At 44.8% G+C, this 19,530-nt stretch overlaps 1 protein-coding gene across 1 annotated transcript; it reads left to right on the top strand.

Annotated features, from left to right (window-relative positions):
• Window positions 1-11,240: 11,240 nt before the first annotated feature.
• mex3b (mex-3 RNA binding family member B) lies at window positions 11,241-17,491 on the top strand. The gene is given in 4 exon segments (XM_080767270.1): window positions 11,241-12,202; window positions 13,799-14,013; window positions 14,015-15,155; window positions 15,158-17,491. Coding segments are annotated over 4 exon segments (1,881 nt in total). The 5' UTR covers window positions 11,241-11,898; the 3' UTR covers window positions 15,379-17,491.
• The last annotated feature ends 2,039 nt before the right edge of the window (window positions 17,492-19,530 follow it).

Genomic DNA, 19,530 nt, shown 5'->3' with positions numbered 1-19,530 from the left:
GTTCATAAAGTGCTAAAGTGTTTAAAGCAGTGGTTCCCAAACTTTTTCATGTCAAGGACCCCCAAATTAACACTACTTAGCCCGTGGACCCCCATTTGAAAAGATATGCCAGGGACCCCCATAAGAGAAGACGTCTACATTTAGACGTCTACATTTAGACGTCTACATTTTGTTCATGTTCATAAAGTGCTAAAGTGTTTAAAGCTAAATGTAGACGTCTACATTTAGACGTCTACATTTAGACGTCTACATTTTGTTCATGTTCATAAAGTGCTAAAGTGTTTAAAGCTAAATGTAGACGTCTACATTTAGACGTCTACATTTTGTTCATGTTCATAAAGTGCTAAAGTGTTTAAAGCTAAATGTAGACGTCTACATTTAGACGTCTACATTTTGTTCATGTTCATAAAGTGCTAAAGTGTTTAAAGCTAAATGTAGACGTCTAAATTTAGACGTCTACATTTAGACGTCTACATTTTGTTCATGTTCATAAAGTGCTAAAGTGTTTAAAGCTAAATGTAGACGTCTACATTTAGAAGTCTACATTTTGTTCATGTTCATAAAGTGCTAAAGTGTTTAAAGCTAAATGTAGACGTCTACATTTAGACGTCTACATTTAGACGTCTACATTTAAACGTCTACATTTAGACGTCTACATTTAGACAGTGTCCCCCTGAGTGCCTCCCCAGTGTGCCTCCCGAGTGCCTTCCCAATGACTCCCCAGTGTTCCCCTGAGTGCCTCCCCAGTGTGCCCCTGAGTGCCTCCCCAGTGTGCCTCCCGAGTGCCTTCCCAGTGCCTCCCCAGTGTGCCCCTGAGTGCCTCCCCAGTGTCTCCCCAGTGCCTCCTCAGTGCCTGCCCAGTGTCCCCCCAGTGTCTCCAATAGCAATACAAGAGCAATAATACAAATTAATCTTAATGTATTAATCTTATTAATTAATGAATCTAATTAATTAATTAATTAATCAAAATTGCGGCCTGTGCCCAGCACCATGCCAAAGCTTTTTCCTGCAGGAAACACTGCTTGTGGTTGTAAATATATTGTTATCCGTGTTGCGAGGATGAGAGGGTACCTGGAAAAATATCTACCCCAAAAGGGGTACCTGGTCCAAAAAGGTTTGGGAACCCCTGCTATAGATTACTATTATTTCTATGCATTTGATGCATTACATCGTGTTGTTCTTGCTTACTGTGAATCAGTCTAGAAGACTCTAGTTTAAGACCTAAATGCCTAAATTGTTAATATCGGACACCACAGCCTTTTTTGTGTGTAAAATACAGCTGTTTTAGTTGTGTGTTTATTTGTGCATCCATCTATTTATTTTTGATCCAGTATTAGTGGCTTAGTGTCAGGAAAACGATGGAGTTCCACTGGCGGACCAAACTATCTCTGATATGGTCACTATCAAATCTATGTTCCTTCAGTGATTCCATTAAAAGCTGAAAGGAAATATGCATCTACTGTGGAACATACAGTACAGAGTACACACGCACACGCACACACACACACACACACACACACACACACACACACACACACACACACACACACACACACACACACATCTACTGTGGAACATATAGAGCGAGCCACGCTGTCCCATTTTCCTTTGTCTAACCTTGAATTTACAATCAGGTTAGTGGGTAACACATGCACCCGCACGCACACACACACGCACGCGCACACGCACATGCACACGCACACACGCACGCACGGAAGCACACAAACATATTAATCTCAATGTTGTGTTTTGTTGTGCTAAGTAGGCTACATGTACCGTATTTACTCAATACTGCACTTACAATTCTGAGGTACTTTTACTTTACTCAATCAACTTTGTTTGTTTAGACTCAGGGTCCATTAAAAACAAACAACATCAACAACAAAGTGGCGAGCTTCACTGTGCACAGGTGCATGATGGGAAGCTGAGTTTTAGTGTAACACCAGTAGTTTTTAGTGTAACACCAGCACAGAACACAGTGCAGTACAGTACAGACTGCGGTGTACCACATGCACAGGTGCATGATGAGAGCCAGTACAGTACAGTAGAGACTACATAGTCCGACAGCCAATAGTCTGACGACCAATAGTCCAACAAACAATTGTCCGACAACTAATAGTCCGACAGCCAATAGTCTGGCCAATAGTCAGACAACCAACAGTCCCTCTATTCCAATAGTCAGACAACCATTAGTCCGACTACCAAAAGTAGTTTTGCTGTCTGAATATTCGGTGCATCTCCCTGATATTGCCTCGGGATCCCCCAGAATTAAGTTACTAATGTTGCTGTGGAGAGGGAAGTCTGGAGCTCTCTGGTGGAGCTGTTGGGTTAGGGTTAGGGAAGATGGATGGATCGGTGGATATGTAAATGCAAGAGTTAGATGAGTATTTTAAGTTACATGCGCAAGTTGTTTACATTTTCCATTATGCCTTTTTGTCTGCTTTCAGTTTTAACCCTTGACTGTCAATAAACCTGATTGTTTTAGAGTTATGCACTCTCTACATCAGTGGTTCCCACACTTTTTCCATGTCAAGGACTCCCAAAATGACACTCATTAGCCTGCCATTAACTGCCATTAAAACCCATTTGAAAATATATGCCAGGGACCTGATAAGAGAAGATATTTACGGCTCTAGCTGTGATTTCCAAGCATTTTCATTTCAAGGACCCCCAGTTTGATATGTCTACGGACTCCCCATTGAATGGCATTTCTATCTCTAGACTGAGACCTCAATTTATATCATGAAATCAATGTTAATTTAACTCTGAGAGTGTACAAATGGAACCAAATGGACCCGTTGGGTTGGGTACAAGAACATTTCTAATCTGCAGTATTGATAACATGTGAGTGCTTTTCCACCACTGACCAATAATATCTACACATGCTGCTACAGTTATGGCGTACACATCAAAATGCATAATTGGGTTACGTAACTAAACAGCTTGGTGTGTGTGTGTGTGTGTGTGTGTGTGTGTGTGTGTAAAAGTTAATTCTTGAGCTAGGCAAACAGTGACTTCCTTCATTGCTCTCTGTCCCTTTGAAATGTGAATATTTGGAATGTTTCTTGAATCCATTCAAGGGAATTATGTTGTTTTAAGGGGCGCTATTTCCTCCAATGTATGGCTTTTGAAGGTTACGTCATATATGGCAGCCAAATGTATGGGATTTTTTAGGTTTAATGGTTGTCTTTGGTTCAATGTTTGTTTTGTAAACGCCATTGACAATGAAGGGAAAGTTTACGTCATAATCTGCCATTTACGTCATATTGTCTCTTTATTGATAATGGCGTTTAATGTTTGTGTTTGCACCGTTTGTTTCACATCACCATTATATCACCTAATCAACATGAGTTAGACTTTAATATATTAGCGCCCCTCACTTCACACAGATGTGTGATTATTATATTCCTTCAGAGCACTTATGGCATAAATAAGTTGACAGTCAAGTCTATGGACTTTACTGTTTGTTATGGGGCACTAAATGACGCAAGACATCATGTGGCCGATAGAAAAACAGTGGGCGCCCCTCACTTCACACAAGTGTCATTTTTTGAGGGGCGCTAGATCCTCCTATGTCCAGCTTTGAGGGTGCTGTGCAAACATAAACATTGTGTTAACTGTGGCAACCCAGGAGAGAATAGGCAAGATTCACAATAAAATAAGAGTCAGATTCAAAATGTAACTTAAATTGTCTTTTATTAACTTGTTAGGGAAAGGGGAAAACGGGGCAAAACGTCAACTTAGGGTTCCTCCTGTCAGGGGCTTGGGCTTCTATGCACAGTCCTGTGGGCAGAGCAGAGAGAGAGCTAGTGACTAATGTATTCAGGTGGGGAGAGTGCTGTAGGCTCTCCCTTGTGGAGTTCAGTCGGCCTAGGAGGGAGGGAGAGAGAACGAGAGCAGGTGAGCCACAATACACGCACAGCTCATCCAAGTGGGTCCATAGGTTTGAGTTAAGTCTTGTACTCACTTGTGAGATATCCCTCATACCAGCCTCCTCATGGACAGAGTGATTCCTGCTTCCTCACTCCTCCATTAGTACTCCAAACTGACTCACCAGTCAGCTTGGGCGTCAGCTATTTAAAAGCTTCTGTTGATTGCCTTACTGCAGGTGCGTCCATGTCCAGACTCCCATTGGCTGCAATACCTGTACAGGGTGATATACTCCCAGACAGACAGACAGACCGACCGACCAGGACCAGGACCAGGCACTGTGCACTAGCAGACAACTATAGGCAGCTGCTTAAAGGCGATTATCCGTTCGCCTTTTAATGAGGAAGAAAAGGCTTATCCCAGCTCTCTCTCTGTCTAACCCAGACCTGTGTCTGACGTGTCAGAGAGGGAGACGTCTCTAACCCAGTTATTTGGATCTATACAACATAGACAGGGGAGGGCGTGTCGTCTACGAACCTATAGACCGATTCCGTAGCGGTTTCATGGTCGCAGCCTACGTATTTCCTGTAGGCGGACTCGACGTAGCTGCAGGGTTTAAACCCTCACCAGGCGCATCTCTTCCACTGCAGTGAACGGCAGAGTGACTGATGTTAGTTTGCCTCAAACTTTACTCTTTTACCTGCTTTTTTACTAACACTAACATTACAAAGATGTCCAGAACATCGAGATGAACCTGTGTAGTTTATGGCTGCTCCAACAGTAGTGGCAACATAAAAAATAAATAAATACGGAGTGTCAAAATATCCACCGCGGTGGCTGAGACCAGAGCCATTGAGTAATGGTTGAGACAAAGCAGTGAAAGATACATAACGCCAGTCTTACCCAATACCAAATATTTCTGTTTTATATTTATACAGGTGCATTCCAGGTTTTAATGAGTTAAGGGGCCTTGTGTAGGCTACTGTGTAGACATCAGAGGAAAGGAGGGAGATGTAGGATTAACAGAAAACATCATAGTATAAGTACATTTAACTCAAGTACAACCGTACTTTTCAGTACTTCTACACCACTACAATTATTTAAAAACCTTAGTTACTAGCTTGTAGTAAAAAAAATAAATTTGGGTTTTGGCCTTTTGAAAATAGCCGATCTACAAGCTTGCAGATCTGCTAGGTTTTTTTCTAGGCCTACATTTTAAATTTGTAAACGTGATATGAGACATTCTGCATAATGATAACTTATACTTTTGGTACGTTAAGTACATTCTGATACCAGAACTTTTACTCTAACATAACTGCCAGGTGCAACAAGCTAGTTTTCGGTCATTTCCGACATTTCTTTTGTTGTTTGTTATGGCTCTCCTATAGCTCCTAATTAGCTCATGTTAGCTTAACTGTTACCACCTACTCCACGTTGCAGTGTTCTTTCAGAGTATGGGTTTTTATGCCGACTCCCACACCGGCACCACTCTCGCCATCCCTCCAACAAGGCAGCACAAGAGATGCTATACAGTCTATTCCTGAGTACTTGTCCAGAGACACCTGGCTGGCAGCATCCTGGAAACAGTCGTGGGAGACGGCTGAGTAGAAGAGTTACGATATTGAGGGGGAAGAAACCGAGCGCTCGAGCACTCTTCATGCAGCCTGAACTGAGACAAGCTGGAGTTGGAAATGCCAACTGTTTTAAAGTATTGTACAGTAACAACTAAAGTCTCTGTAATGTTTATGTTGTACGATTACTACAAAACTATCTAAAATAAAGGGATTTAAGATCATTAAAGCTGCTGTTGCCTGGGTCGAACGCGATTTCTGCCTACTTCTGGTCCAGGACTTATCTCTATTTGTTGTCCCCATTCTCAATAGAAGTCTATGTAGAACTGGCCCCATGAAGTTAACGGAGTTTGCATAACTCTGTGACTCTGGCTCTGGGTGGTGTAAAAAGAGAAGACATGCCATACATGACACTGAGTTGACTTATTACCGGAGGAGACGAGAGCATGGCTGTATGACACTGAGTTGACTTAGGACTGGAGGAGACGAGAGCATGGCTGTATGACACTGAGTTGGCCATCTGATGATACACGAAAGAAGAAAGCCTCCCATTGGCTTAGGAGGCAGCCAATCATGACTAGGTCGCTAGCAAGGTCGCTAGGAGGTATCGAATCATTGTGTTTAGAGTCGTCTTTACGGTCGTCGGTAGTGGAGCGTGCAAATTCGCACCTGCATTTTACTTTTTTACCACTACTGATGAATAGCAATGCAGATAATTTACAGAATGCAGCCACCCACACAGCCTTGCCATCGATTCGGGGGGGGGGGGGGGGGGGGGGAGGCAGGCCGCCACAGGCAGACCTGGCTCCCGAGGGAAGAAACACACTGTGTGTGTGTGTGTGTGTGTGTGTGCACCTACTACTGCACACAAAACGTGGTGGAAACAGAGCTGCATTATTTAACTACCTGCCAAACTGAACCGAGACATCAGAGACACCCAGAAATATTACTTGAAAACATGCCCAAAAAAAAGGCCATATCCGTGCTGCTGCAGGGTGAAGTACAGCAAAGTGTAAACATAGCAGCAGCAGCAGCAGCAAGGTTTGTGAGCGAAAAGCACAGCCTTAAGAACTGTCTCTATTCCAGCACTGTCTGCACTCTGCACTGCGCTGATGGAATAGAACCACAAGGACTGTCTCTTACTACTGCACTGTGCTGATCTTAATCTACTGCATATGCAGTACTACACCTTTACATACATTTATTAAAAACAAAGTTATCTTTAGGCCCTACTTATAACAAAGCAATAGTGCCTCATCAAAGTTGTGTTGTGACTTTATAGATTGCCAATGACTTCCATGAGAGGGGGAGATGTGGTGGAGTTAGTTGCTTTAGCAGTTTGAGGGTCCAATGGAGTTATGTGATTTTGTCCAAAGCACTTTTTACTACATTCCATTGGTTCAATATTTTCGAAACACACAGGGTGTTCAATAGCACTGATTTATGCAAAAAAAAAAAAAAAAACCTCTAAAATGGACTTAGTATAGGTTTCCTCCCGACAGCAACGAATTATATACAAATTAAACCAATTATATGCAAATTAAACCAATTATATACAAATTATATACAATTGAGAAGGGCGCAAAGCTTTGTGTGCTGTTCGGTTGGCCAAGTCATATAGACTGTGATGTATACGGAAGTGCTGTTTAAGCCTGTGCTTTGGGGCCACGATACGTGACATCACTGACTTTACCTCTGTGTTTTTCAACCCAGCTTTGTGGCAGTTCGCAGTTTCCCTTTCCGTGATGCGATGGACCGATTACAGAGTGCGCGCGCGCGCGTGTGTGTGTGTGTCACTGAGATCGCACTGCGACATATAGACCTTTCTAGTCATATTACAGCCCACCCTTTCTATTTGCTATTACATTTTCCATATATTAATCGCAACGTTACAATGTTACACAGGGCTCTATAGTGTTTACACATGTATTTTGTTCAAGGCTTATTTAATTTGTACGCACACATCTTTTGGTATTTCACATGCTTTGACAATGTAAACATTATAGGCTATATAGGGCGGCCACATACAGTATGTTCACATTCCCGAAGCACAATGAAATAATTACTTGTGTGCATGTGTGCAAGTGTACACATCTCTTTGAATCGACAGTTTACATTTGAACGAGAAATGACCATGGGGATATGTGTGGCGTGTGTGTGTGTGTGTGTGTGTGTGTGCGTGCGCGCGTGTGAGTGTGTGTCAGGGGGTGGGGCGGCATCCATAGGTCCTCCCCGGGGTCCGCTTGGTTCTGTATTTGCATACGCATTGTGCTCCAGGAGCGAGGTGACAAAGCAGAGTGCTTCTCCTCAATGGCTTTGACTCGGTTTGAAATCCCCTTTGTGTGGACGAAGTGAGCAGGCCCGGCCCGTCCTCCTGAGGGGAGGGGCGGGGCTCTCCGCGCCGCTGCTGTGGTGCACAAAAGACCACGTTTTAGTTGGGCTGCACTGTGCGGCAGTGTGGAGTAACTAAGTACATTTACTCAAGTTCTGTACTTATAAGTAAAAGTGTTCAGGTATTTTTGTACAATATTTTGTAGTTTGTACAAATATTGTACTACACTGCAATTATTTGAAAACTTTAGCTACTAGTTACTTTGTATAGGTTTTGATTATTATTACAAAACATACATTAACCACATTTCGGCCATCTGGAAATACAAGCCCACAATGTGTTGAATGTTGTATAGATCTGCTATTTTCAAATTATGTTTTTTTCTAATATAGGCTACATGTATATACATTTGAAAACTTGGGATATCCTGCATAACGTTGCTGTCGGGAGGAAACCTCTTAACTCCATTGTTGAGTTTTTTTTTTTTTTTTTGCATGAATCAGTGCTTTTGAACACCCTTTACGTCTGTGTGTTGTTTTGAAAATAATAATGGAAAGTAGTAAAAAGACGCTTTGGACAAAACCTCTTAACTCCATTGGACCCTCAAACTGTCTGCTAAAGCAACTAACTCCACCACCTCTCATGCAAGTAATTGACAATATAGTTACAACACCAACTTTGATGAGGCAGTATTGCTTTGTTTGAAAAATATAAGGGTTTTCTAAATTTCCAATTTTTTTTTTTTCCTTTCCTGAAAAATGAACATTTTGGAGTTAGGTGGTTTCCTCCCGACAGCAGAGAGAGATGTTTTGTGATTCATCCAGGCCGGGGTGACAGTGACACGCTGAGGTTGAGGGAGGTTCTTGAAGCATACATGTCTCCTGCATGTTGAAGGACAGGCTATTGTGTGTGAACTATAGCTGTGAAGGTAATTCCATTTTAACACCTTAGTAACAGTAGCCCACATGTAGATTAGCTACACAACAAAGAACATAATGGGCTGCAGCTGTTTTATGAAATAACTAAATGCATATGGTCACTAACAAAAACATTTTCTTCATGTCGTTCTACAAGCCGTGAGGTGAGCTTGTAGATTGGCTATTTTCAAATAACTGTATAGGGTATGTATAGTAATGTAGGGCTGAAGTGAATAAGCCTATATGTTTTGTTTGGTAATAATAATTCAAATCTACAAAGTAGCCTAACTAGTAAAGCTTTCAAATAAAGCTAGCAAAGTAAACAAATACAATATTTGGATCCAATATGTAGTAATTAAAAGGCTTGAAAATTGGAAAGTAATGAATAATAATAATGAGTAATGAATCTCATCTTATGTATGATTCATGATAACTATTTTTATGTAGGCCTATATGATGTATTGCGTATAAGGGATTGTGCTACATTTCCCTCCTTTAAAAATCTGCAACCATTCATGATTATTTTAGGTGTATTTATTTTTGTATGCTGTGTTCCCTATAATGTTATGTAAATGTGTTCCACTGTTTGCCTGTCTGTTTTCCGCTTTGTGCTTCTTGTGAGGACTATAGCAACTGTACTAATATCCGGTGTAAATAAACAAAAAATAAACAAATAAAGTATTGACATGTTTTTGTTATTGCTTAATGTAAATCGCTCTGGATTAAGAGTGTCTGCTAAATGACTAAATTGTAAATTAAGGTAGGCCCCCACAGATACCTGAGTTTACACAACAAAGAACACACAATGGGGCTGCTGTTTTATGAACTAGCTAAATAAACATAGGCTATGGACACTAAGAATTCTTATAATCTTTGCGTAGTCCCATTTCCCCCAGCAGCAGCAGCCTATAGTCTGTCTCATGTCTGCTGACATAACCTACATATGATCGAGTATGACCTCATTCCTTACACAGTGACTGATTTTTCATTTCCATCGTTGTTGTGTTTTTTTTCACTCAGGCAAAACATCACCCGGTCGGGTCGGTGCTATATATATAATTTATATTCAAGTTCTTCCAAAACAAAGTCAACCAAAAATCAACCCTCTTCTTATCTTCTCTCTGTGGTGTTTTTGAGGGCATGCGGTTTGATTTAGGATAGAGAGAGAGGGAGAGGCAGAGACAACAAAGGAGGGAGTGTGTTTCAGCCACGCCGGGTCGTTTCGCATTAGCCACCTCCCATTTCCACATGTCCAGCCAATCAGCTCTCGGATATGCAAATGTTGAGTGTACTGCACCGTCCCTGCCCTGGAAGTGTTGCCATGTCCGCTTAGTATAAGCGACTTTGTCTTGGTTTTTTTCTGTGAACTTGCTTGTAATACAATTGGACTTGGTACTAGTTGCTGTTTGCGTTTTTGGGTGGGGGGGGGGGGGGGGGGGGATTTTAATCTAAAGTGCTTATTTGGGCTTCCTTCCTAAATGTTGTTTACAGCAGTGGTTCTCAAATATTTTTTATGTCAAGCACCCCCAAGTTGTATTTAAGGGTGTGTTTGGGAATTTGCACTGAGCGCAATGGTGTGCCCTCTTGTCGTTCGCTTATGGTGGGTGCGTTGTAGTACAAAATCTATTGCACTGCGTCCCGGGTGTGCCAAGTATTTACGAACTGGTCGTTCGTAAATAAGCCACACTCAGTGCGCTCTATGACGTCAATGCCCAGATGCACCACAAATATAGTTGACCATGCCCCCCCCCCCCCCCATCAAAATGTAGTTTGTCACCCCTGTAACAGATGATTATGTTGAAATGTTTAACTTCAAATATTGCTCTTCTATTATGCTATTTCAAAATATCCGATGCATGTGTGTGCACTGTGCGCCTGGCCTAATAATAACAATAATTGCGACCAGATTACTATGAAACCCTGTCCGTCCGTTAGGCGACACTTACAGTACGTTTTAACAGCGGGCGACAGCCAGACGAATTTTCCGGAAGTGCATTAATTTGTCTATGGGACCCTACTGTCTATGGGACCCTACTGGCGACTACCGGCGATAGCAGGCGAAGAGGCGATGGTCGAAAAGTGGGCGGGGCAATGTCGTCCGAAGAGATAAGTAGCCTTGCCCGAGCCAGGGCAGGAGCCTATCTCCTGTTTCTGTAGGCAGTGTGAGGCAGCTTGATGTAGTGAAGTACACCCCCTGGATATGACGCTAGTATGTCGCAGGGACCGTCCGAAGAGATACAAATATTTATTTTTGGGCGATAACGGGCGACTGGGCGATGTGTCGGCCGATGCTCGCCCGCTGTTAAAACGTACTTTCAGGGCGTCTTACTGGTAATATAATAATAATAATAATAATAATAATAATAATAATAATAACGGCTCCTTCTTTTTGGGTTTGTTTTCATTCATCACAGAACCCCAGGTGCTTATTCCTCACTCAAACATCTGGCAACCACTCTACCCCTGGCAGTAGAGACGACGTCACCCCCCCCCCCCCTCCAGTAGTGTTGTCTGGCTCTTTGCAGCAGCACTAGAGTCAGAATCAGACAGACACAGACACACAGAAAAGAGCTGAGTAGAGTGAGTGTGAGCCGAGCCGAGCCTTGCCGAGCCGGGGAGGGGCTGTATGTATGTACTGTACTGTGAACTGAACAATAACGGAAGGAATATATACACACTACTGACAAGACACGAACTGCTGAGAAATGAAGGAATAATAACATATTATAAACGCATTGTCTGGACTGGGAGCGACTCTAACAACAACACAAGTACAACGAACACGCGTCTTCTTGGGGGTCTGGATAATACGAGAGAGAGAGAGAAGCCCTTTCTTTGTCTTTTTTGGACAGGATTGGATTGGAACTGCAAGGAAGGGAAGGAAGACTTGTAGGATTTTCTTTTTTCCCCTTTCTTCCACTGGTTGGTTTGGTGTGTGTTTTTTTTCTCCGTCAGTCAGGAGGAGAGAAGGAAGCAGTGATTTGCACAGCCAGCCAGTGTGGCTTGAAGAAAGAACACCGGGTCCCCTCCTCCCCCCCTGATCACTCCTTCTTTCTTCTTACCCTCCTTCCTTATTTCCCCCTGTCTGTCTTTGTCTTGGTCCTGATTCTCCCCCACTGGATCCCAGGAGATCCCACCACCACAACAACAACAACACACCACTTCACTCTCTTCTGGCAAGAATAAAGTCGCTCCTCCTCAGACAAAGATGCCCAGCTCGCTTTTCGCCGACATGGAGCGGAGCGGCGGACCGGGAGGAGGTGGTGGCGGGGGAGGAGGAGGAGACGCGGCGCTGGACGAGCAGAGAGCCCTGCAAATCGCCCTGGACCAGCTCTCTCTCCTCGGCCTGGACAACGACCACCTGGACCCCCTGCTGTACCACCACCTCCACCACGACGACAACGACCCCGCCGGCTGCAGGGGGGGTGCGGGGGGGAAGAAGAGCGTCAACATGACGGAGTGCGTGCCCGTGCCGAGCTCCGAGCACGTCGCCGAGATCGTGGGCCGACAAGGTGCGTGTGTTTGTGTTGTGTTTAAAGAAGAAAGAAAGACCCTTTGTTCGTCTCACTCTCAGGCAGTAGAGCATGGCTGCTTCAGTGCAGTCCAGTCAGTGTAGCCCCTCTCGGGACCCTTGGTTACCGTTTCTGTATTTGGGACGTCGGTACCGACGGGAACGGTAACAAAGGGTCCCGAAAAGAGGCTATCAGTTCAGTCAGTGTTGCCTGTAGCTGGCTGGGCGAGCCAGACCACAGCTGGAGGTGCTGGGTTACATTACATGATGCCCAAGTCTTTACCCCTCCTCCCTGCAACACCAAATGCCCCCCTCTCTCTCTCTGCCCAGCAAAAAATACAACAGTACAAAATAATATTTGATTGATTGAATACTTTAGTAGTTTGCATGGACATTAAGCACAGGGAACATTACAACACAAGGTCCTGTCTAGGTTTCCCCCTCCCTGTCTGCAACACCACTGTTACTTTATATTCACAGCTCTCTGTGAATATAATATATGCCCAGAAGCAAAACACATTAAAAAACATGCACTTGACTGATTGGATACTGTATTAACAGTTTGCACAGACAAGCACATGAGAAGTACAGTTCAATACAAGGTCTGACTGCTGCTAAAGGGATGTTTTGCCAATTCTTTCCCCCTCCCTGCCTGCAGTGCAACATTGCCTCTCTCTGCCCAGCAAAACGTAAATAACATGCTGTTCAGATAGGGCCTGATTGATTGATTGAATACTGTATAACACGTTTTCATGGACAAGCATAACAAGGTCTGCTAAAATGATTTATCCAAGAAAGCCTATTAATTGGCTTGTTTCTATTGGGGGTACCTTTTGTACTAAATTCGTGCCATCCCGTTCCGATAGAGAGGGGCAAGTTGTGACATTATTATTGTAGGGCGATACAAAACAACTTAAGGTTGTTTTATTTGTTGTGTGTGTTCCTCCTCCTCCGCTCCCTTTGTCAGGTTATATCACTGTCCCACTTAGCCTAGTGGCTCTGCTGCTCTGCCTGCCTGTGTGTGTGTGTGTGTGTGTGTGTGTGTGTGTGTGTGTGCGTGTGCATGTGTGTGCTCGCTCACCGGGAGGGCGTTTAGAAGAAGAATGCAACTTTATGCAGCCATGTTGTCAAGAAATTTAAGGTGATAATAAAGTAGCCCTACCCCAAATGCCATATTAATCCTCTTTTAGAAACTAACGGATGAAACTAGATAAGATGAACGCTTCTGCCCGGACATTACTAGGGATTTGTCCACCCGGCAGTCCCTTTTTTTGTGTGTGCTATTTTCTGACACAAGCCACTGTGTGTGTGTGTGTGTGTGTGTGTGTGTGTGGACGGTAGTAGAGCATGTGGTTTGAATTTATTCTTCTCTAAAAAGGGTTGGTTGGGTTCCCCCCCCCACTTATTTTATTTCAGAGTCCCCCGGCTCTATACGGAGAGGAAAATAATAAACACCCGCCAGCTGTTTTGAGTTGCACATAAGCAACAATGTAAACCCCCTCGCATGTTTTTGACCCATGTGTTATTGTTATTATTATCGTCTGGGTCGTGTCCTCACATTCACCTTTGTCGTCTTGTTGCCGTTTCTTTCCCTCAGGTTGTAAGATCAAGGCGCTGCGAGCGAAGACCAACACCTACATCAAGACGCCGGTGCGCGGCGAGGAGCCGGTGTTCGTGGTGACGGGCCGGCGGGAGGACGTGGCCATGGCGCGCCGCGAGATCATCTCGGCAGCCGAGCACTTCTCCATGATCCGAGCGTCACGGAACAAAAACGCCAGCGCCGGCGGTGGCGGCACCAACGGGAGCGGAGTAGGAGGCAGCGGAGGGGGTGGCGGGACGCCGGTACCCCGGCCCGCCCAACCTGCCCGGCCAGACCACCATCCAGGTGCGCGTGCCGTACCGTGTGGTGGGCCTGGTCGTGGGGCCCAAGGGCGCCACCATCAAGCGCATCCAGCAGCAGACGCACACGTACATCGTGACACCGAGCCGTGACAAGGAGCCCGTGTTCGAGGTGACGGGCATGCCGGAGAACGTGGACCGCGCTCGCGAGGAGATCGAGGCGCACATCGCCGTGCGCACGGGCGGCGTGGTGGAGCTGCAGGACGAGAACGACTTCCACGCCAACGGCACGGACGTGGGCTTCGACCTGCACGGCCACGCCTGCACCCTTTGGTCCAAGCCCGGCGGCGGCGGGACCGGGGGTGGCGGCGGCAGCAGCGCGGCGACGACGCGCAAGCCCTTTTCCAACTACCGCAACGACTCGTCCTCGTCGCTGGGCTCCGCCTCCACGGACTCGTACTTCGGGACCGGCGGCTCGACGCGCAGCATGGCGGACTACAGCCCGCCCAGCCCCGCCCTCAGCTACACCCACCACAACAACAACAACGGCAACAATAACAACAACAACAACGTCCACGGCAACGCCAACGGCTTCACGTACGGCAGCGAGGTGATCTCGCCCGACTGCTGCGCCGACCTGACCTTCGACTCGTCGTCGGCGTCGTCCTCGTCAGGCTCGCCGGGGTTCGACCCCACGCCGGCCCCCCCGCTGCCGCAGCCCCCCCATGCCGGCCTGCTGTGGTCCTCGCAGTACGACGGCAGCCGCCCCTCCTCCTCCCCCTCTTCCTCCTCCTCCTCTTCTACGGGAGGCTCGCCCACCTCCACCATCATGTTCCCCAATGCCAACGCTTCTTCCGTCGTGATCAACGCCAACAATGGCCACCGGAGGGCCACGCCTCTCCCCCAGCCCAGACTGTCCCCTCCTCCGCTCCACGTGCCCACCGCCGGCGTCCCGGAGCATCATCATCACGCCCTCGCCCGGCGTGTGCGCAGCAGCGACCCGGGCGCCGCCCCCCCCTCCTCCTCCTCCCTCAGCTTCGCCATGGCGTCCCTGCCCCTGGGCGGCGGCCTCACCACCCTCCTCACCCCCACGCGGGGCCCCTCCCCCTCTGCTGCGACTCCTCGGCCTCCTCCACGACGTCCTCGTCCAGTTCCACGTCGCGGAAGGGCAGCCGCGACTGCTCCGTGTGCTTCGAGAGCGAGGTGATCGCCGCGCTCGTCCCCTGCGGCCACAACCTGTTCTGCATGGAGTGCGCCAACCGCATCTGCGAGCGCGGCGAGCCCCGGTGCCCCGTCTGCCACGCCCCCGTCACTCAGGCCATCCGTATATTTTCGTAATGACGACGGAGAGATCGCCATGGCGTTGTTCTCTCTCTTTTGACTGTCGCCGTGCCGTTTTTTTAATAAGGCCCTCCGCGACCGCCACAAACGGACGGACGGACAGACAAGACGACACAAGACTTCAAAACGTACTGCTTTAACGGGAAAATTTAAATTGTCTGTGCGATGGAAGTGCGTGTACATAAATAATATACATATGTATGTATGAGGCTGCAGTATCCAAAAAAGAAAAGAAAGAAAAGGGACCGACAACCCCTTGTCAGGGCTCCGTCATAACTTTTTTGTTTTTAAATAATGTACTGTAGCTTTGGGAAATATTTTCAACATCTAAATGCATGTTTTAAATATTACAGCATAGTAATCGGTAGTTCTAGTGAATTGTACACGATATTTATGAAGTAACGAGACGCGGTGGTGTCTTGAGCCAGGGAACCCCCCCCCCCAGGTCAGAGTGACCCAGGGACCCCCCCCCCCCCAGGTCATAGTGTAGACCCAGGGACCCCCCCCCCCCCACAGGTCAGGGGTCATCACTGTGTTGTGGTGGACATACATAATGACTCAATGGGTGGACACAATGACCTGAAACACATAACAGATCTAGCCCCAAATGACCATAACAGGTCTGTAACTCTGAGAGTGTTCAAAATGGAATCAAATGGACCCTTTTTACAGGTCCGCTTGGTTCCATTTGAACACCTCTGTCTTGAGTTATGGCCTATGGGGGTCCTTGCAAATATAACATTTGAGAACCACTGGTACTAGTTGGACTCCAACACACGCCACACGCGTAGTGTCAAAGTAAAATAAGTGTCGTACATATTCTGTGGAAAAGCTGGATATGTGGCGGCATTCAGCAATCGGGTAGTATGATCAAAATAAGACCTATTTGCACAGACAAGGCCAAGTCTTTATTTAACAAAGACACTTGTCCATATCGACGATGACCCCTGGACCCCCCCCCCCCCCCCCCCCCCCCCAGGTCAGAGGTCAGTGTGTAGACTGTTTAGCGGAGCCTTCCAGTTTCACTGATCGAATGTACTGATATACTGATCAATGACTAGTAGGAAACGTTGGAGGGCCAAACAGGACTATTGATTGATTTGCTAAAGACGAAGATACTGCAGCTTGGGGGGGGGGGGGGGGGGGGGGTCAGAGAATACCGCGCGAGTGAGGGGCGAGAATGACGACGACGATGACATATCCTACATATATATGTATAAAACAAAAACCAACAAAAAAGAAAAAATCTGCAAGTTGAAAGTTTTAAATATTAATTACATTAATACAGATTGAAGTATTTTATTCTTTTTTTGACTTGAAAGATTATATTTCATATCGCAAAGATGTTTACAAATATTTTAATTTAAGTTCAATGAACTTTCTTTTCTTTTTTTTGTAGCTGAGTTTAAAAAAATATATTGTTTATTTTTTAGTATGGCCGGCTTAACGGCATTGATCACTGTATTGTTTTAATGTCACACGACTGTGGAGCCGAAATCCCACAAAAATGTGTATCGCGTTTGACAGTATTCTGTTGTTGGGATGGAGTTTTTTTTAACAGGTTCAGCAAAAAAAACAAATGTCTTTAAAAATCAGCTTCACCCAGCATATTTTTTATTCAGTAATATAAAGCATATTTTATTCTATATTATTATGAAACATTGAAATGTATAAAAAAAACTTAGTAAGTTGAACGAAAAGGAACCGTTTATGCTTTTTAAAACAATTTGTATGAATTAGATTCCAGTGGGAATTACAGGCTTCTGTTGCACCACTATAGTTTTAGTATTTCTATTTTAATACATTTTGTTTACCACTTGTTTATGTATATGTAGGTGAAGTTACTTGAGCGTAAATGTACTTTATTGAGCAAAGTTTAAGAACAAAGTATATTTTATTTTATGATAAAGGGCCTTTAACCTCATGGTCGAATACTAATATTATATTTGCTGAGACAAGATTTGAAAATGTATCAAGAGTTTTATTTTTCTGACATTTAAAGTTCTACATGATGGAGAAAAAAAAGAAAAAAGTCAAACTTAAGTAATGGTGCTACTTCATGTTTTTTTTTAAGTATTTCTATATAAGTCCAATAAAAATGGTACATTCACGAGGTGTCCCTTGCTGTTTTTTTACATGATGATTTTCCAGCTTTTCTCCCTCTTGTTTGTCGCTGCTAAAAGGTGAAGAGAGACGCGACTACCTTTTTTTTTGCAGAGCCTCGGTTTCGATGGGCGCTGACAGGACGCTTACTACTAGTATAGGGTTGTAACCTCACAAAAATGCAAACCCATTTAGACCTGAGGTCGATTCTACAAATGTCTTCTAAATCATATCATGACAGTTTTCTTGAAACTTGACTGTTTCTATGTCAGTCGTTCTCATACATTTTCATGTCAAGGACCCCCAGAATTATATGTAATTGGCCGCCGAGCTCCATCTGAAAATATGTTGTTGCAGGGACCCCGCCAGAAGCAAAGATTTGAGTTGAAAACGTTGGCTCTGAAATAATTCAAAGATTTGTGCCACATTTTCGCGATTTTTTCAAAAATAGCAGACCTTGTAGATCTATTTTTCAATAGCTAAATAATAACATAATGTTTAAAACACCAAAAGGGTTTCCCGCCCAAAATGCCTTAAACCTAACCCTAACCAGAGATAGGGTGCATTCTGCATCCCAAAACGCAGTTTGTAGTTAAGGGACGCAATAAAAAACGACCTCTGCATCCACGGGATGCACTACTGCAGGGATACTCAAATAGATTTACCTGTGGGCCACATTACAAAAATGGCAAGGGGCCAGGGGCCAGTAGATAAAATTACGACATTAATGATACTTGATAACTTCTCTCTTTCAATTGCTTTATTTTCGCAAAATGTATCAAAGTACAATGTGCATGCACACAATATGTAAATAAATAAATGTGTTACATTTTCTTGCATAAACACAAAGAGCTGTTTCCATAACTGCACAAATTATTGCACATAACATGAGTAGCTGTTATAATAACATAATAACATAACATGAGTAGCTCTTTGCCTGCCTGCCTGCCTGTCTGTCCATGAGTAGTTATTTGTCTGTCTGTCAATGAGTAGCTGTCTTACTGTCTGCCTGTCTATGAGTAGCTGTCTGTCTGCCTGTCTATGAGTAGCTGTCTGTCTGCCTGCCTGCCTGCCTAATTGTCCATGAGTAGCTGTCTGTCTGCCTGTCTATGAGTAGCTGTCTGCCTGCCTGCCTAATTGTCCATGAGTAGCTGTCTGTCTGCCTGTCTATGAGTAGCTGTCTGCCTTCCTGCCTGTCCAATTGTCTATGAGTAGCTGTCTGCCTGCCTGCCCAATTGTCTATGAGTAGCTGTCTGTCTGTCTATGAGTAGCTGTCTGCCTTCCTGCCTGTCCAATTGTCCATGAGTAGCTGTCTGTCTGTCTATGAGTAGCTGTCTGCCTTCCTGCCTGTCCAATTGTCCATGAGTAGCTGTCTGCCTGCCTGTCCAATTCTCCATGAGTAGCTGTCTGTCTGCCTGTCTATGAGTAGCTGTCTGACTGCCTGCCTGTCCAATTCTCCATGAGTAGCTGTCTGTCTGTCTGCCTGTCTATGAGTAGCTGTCTGCCTGCCTGCCAGCCAGCAAGTTGGTTAACAGAAAATAAATTGTTATGGGTAAAATAGTAAAATAAAATACAATAAACACAATTTGCCTGAAAATAGATTACCCAGCTATGACCTTTTTCATGAAAAAAAATGAGTAGTGATATGGCTGACTGAGTAAAATAAAACAATCTACCTGAAAATAGATAGCTATAAGTGAAGAGCAATTTCCGCAATTACCATTTCCGCAATTTCCTCAATTTCCATTTCCACCATTTCCGCAATTTCCGCAATTACCATTTCCGCAGTTCCGCAATTTCCGCAATTTCCATTTCCACCATTTCCGCAATTTCCGCAATTACAATTTCCGCAATTTCCATTTCCATTTCCAACTATTAATGGCAGCTGGGTTTCATCATTCAAATAAAATAGAATTCTGTCCGTTTAGCTATAAAATTATGTCAGGGAATAGGGATACACAGTATATGTCTTTCATTTGCATTGCATCTCCCCCCCCCCCCCCCAAGCTTTTATTTTCGTTCGAGTAATAGTACAACTCTAATAGT

The sequence above is a fragment of the Protomyctophum bolini genome, assembly GCF_963924005.1.
Source record: "Protomyctophum bolini genome assembly, chromosome: 1".
NCBI classification, from domain to species: domain Eukaryota; kingdom Metazoa; phylum Chordata; class Actinopteri; order Myctophiformes; family Myctophidae; genus Protomyctophum; species Protomyctophum bolini.
This window is presented reverse-complemented; position numbering and strand designations above follow the sequence as displayed.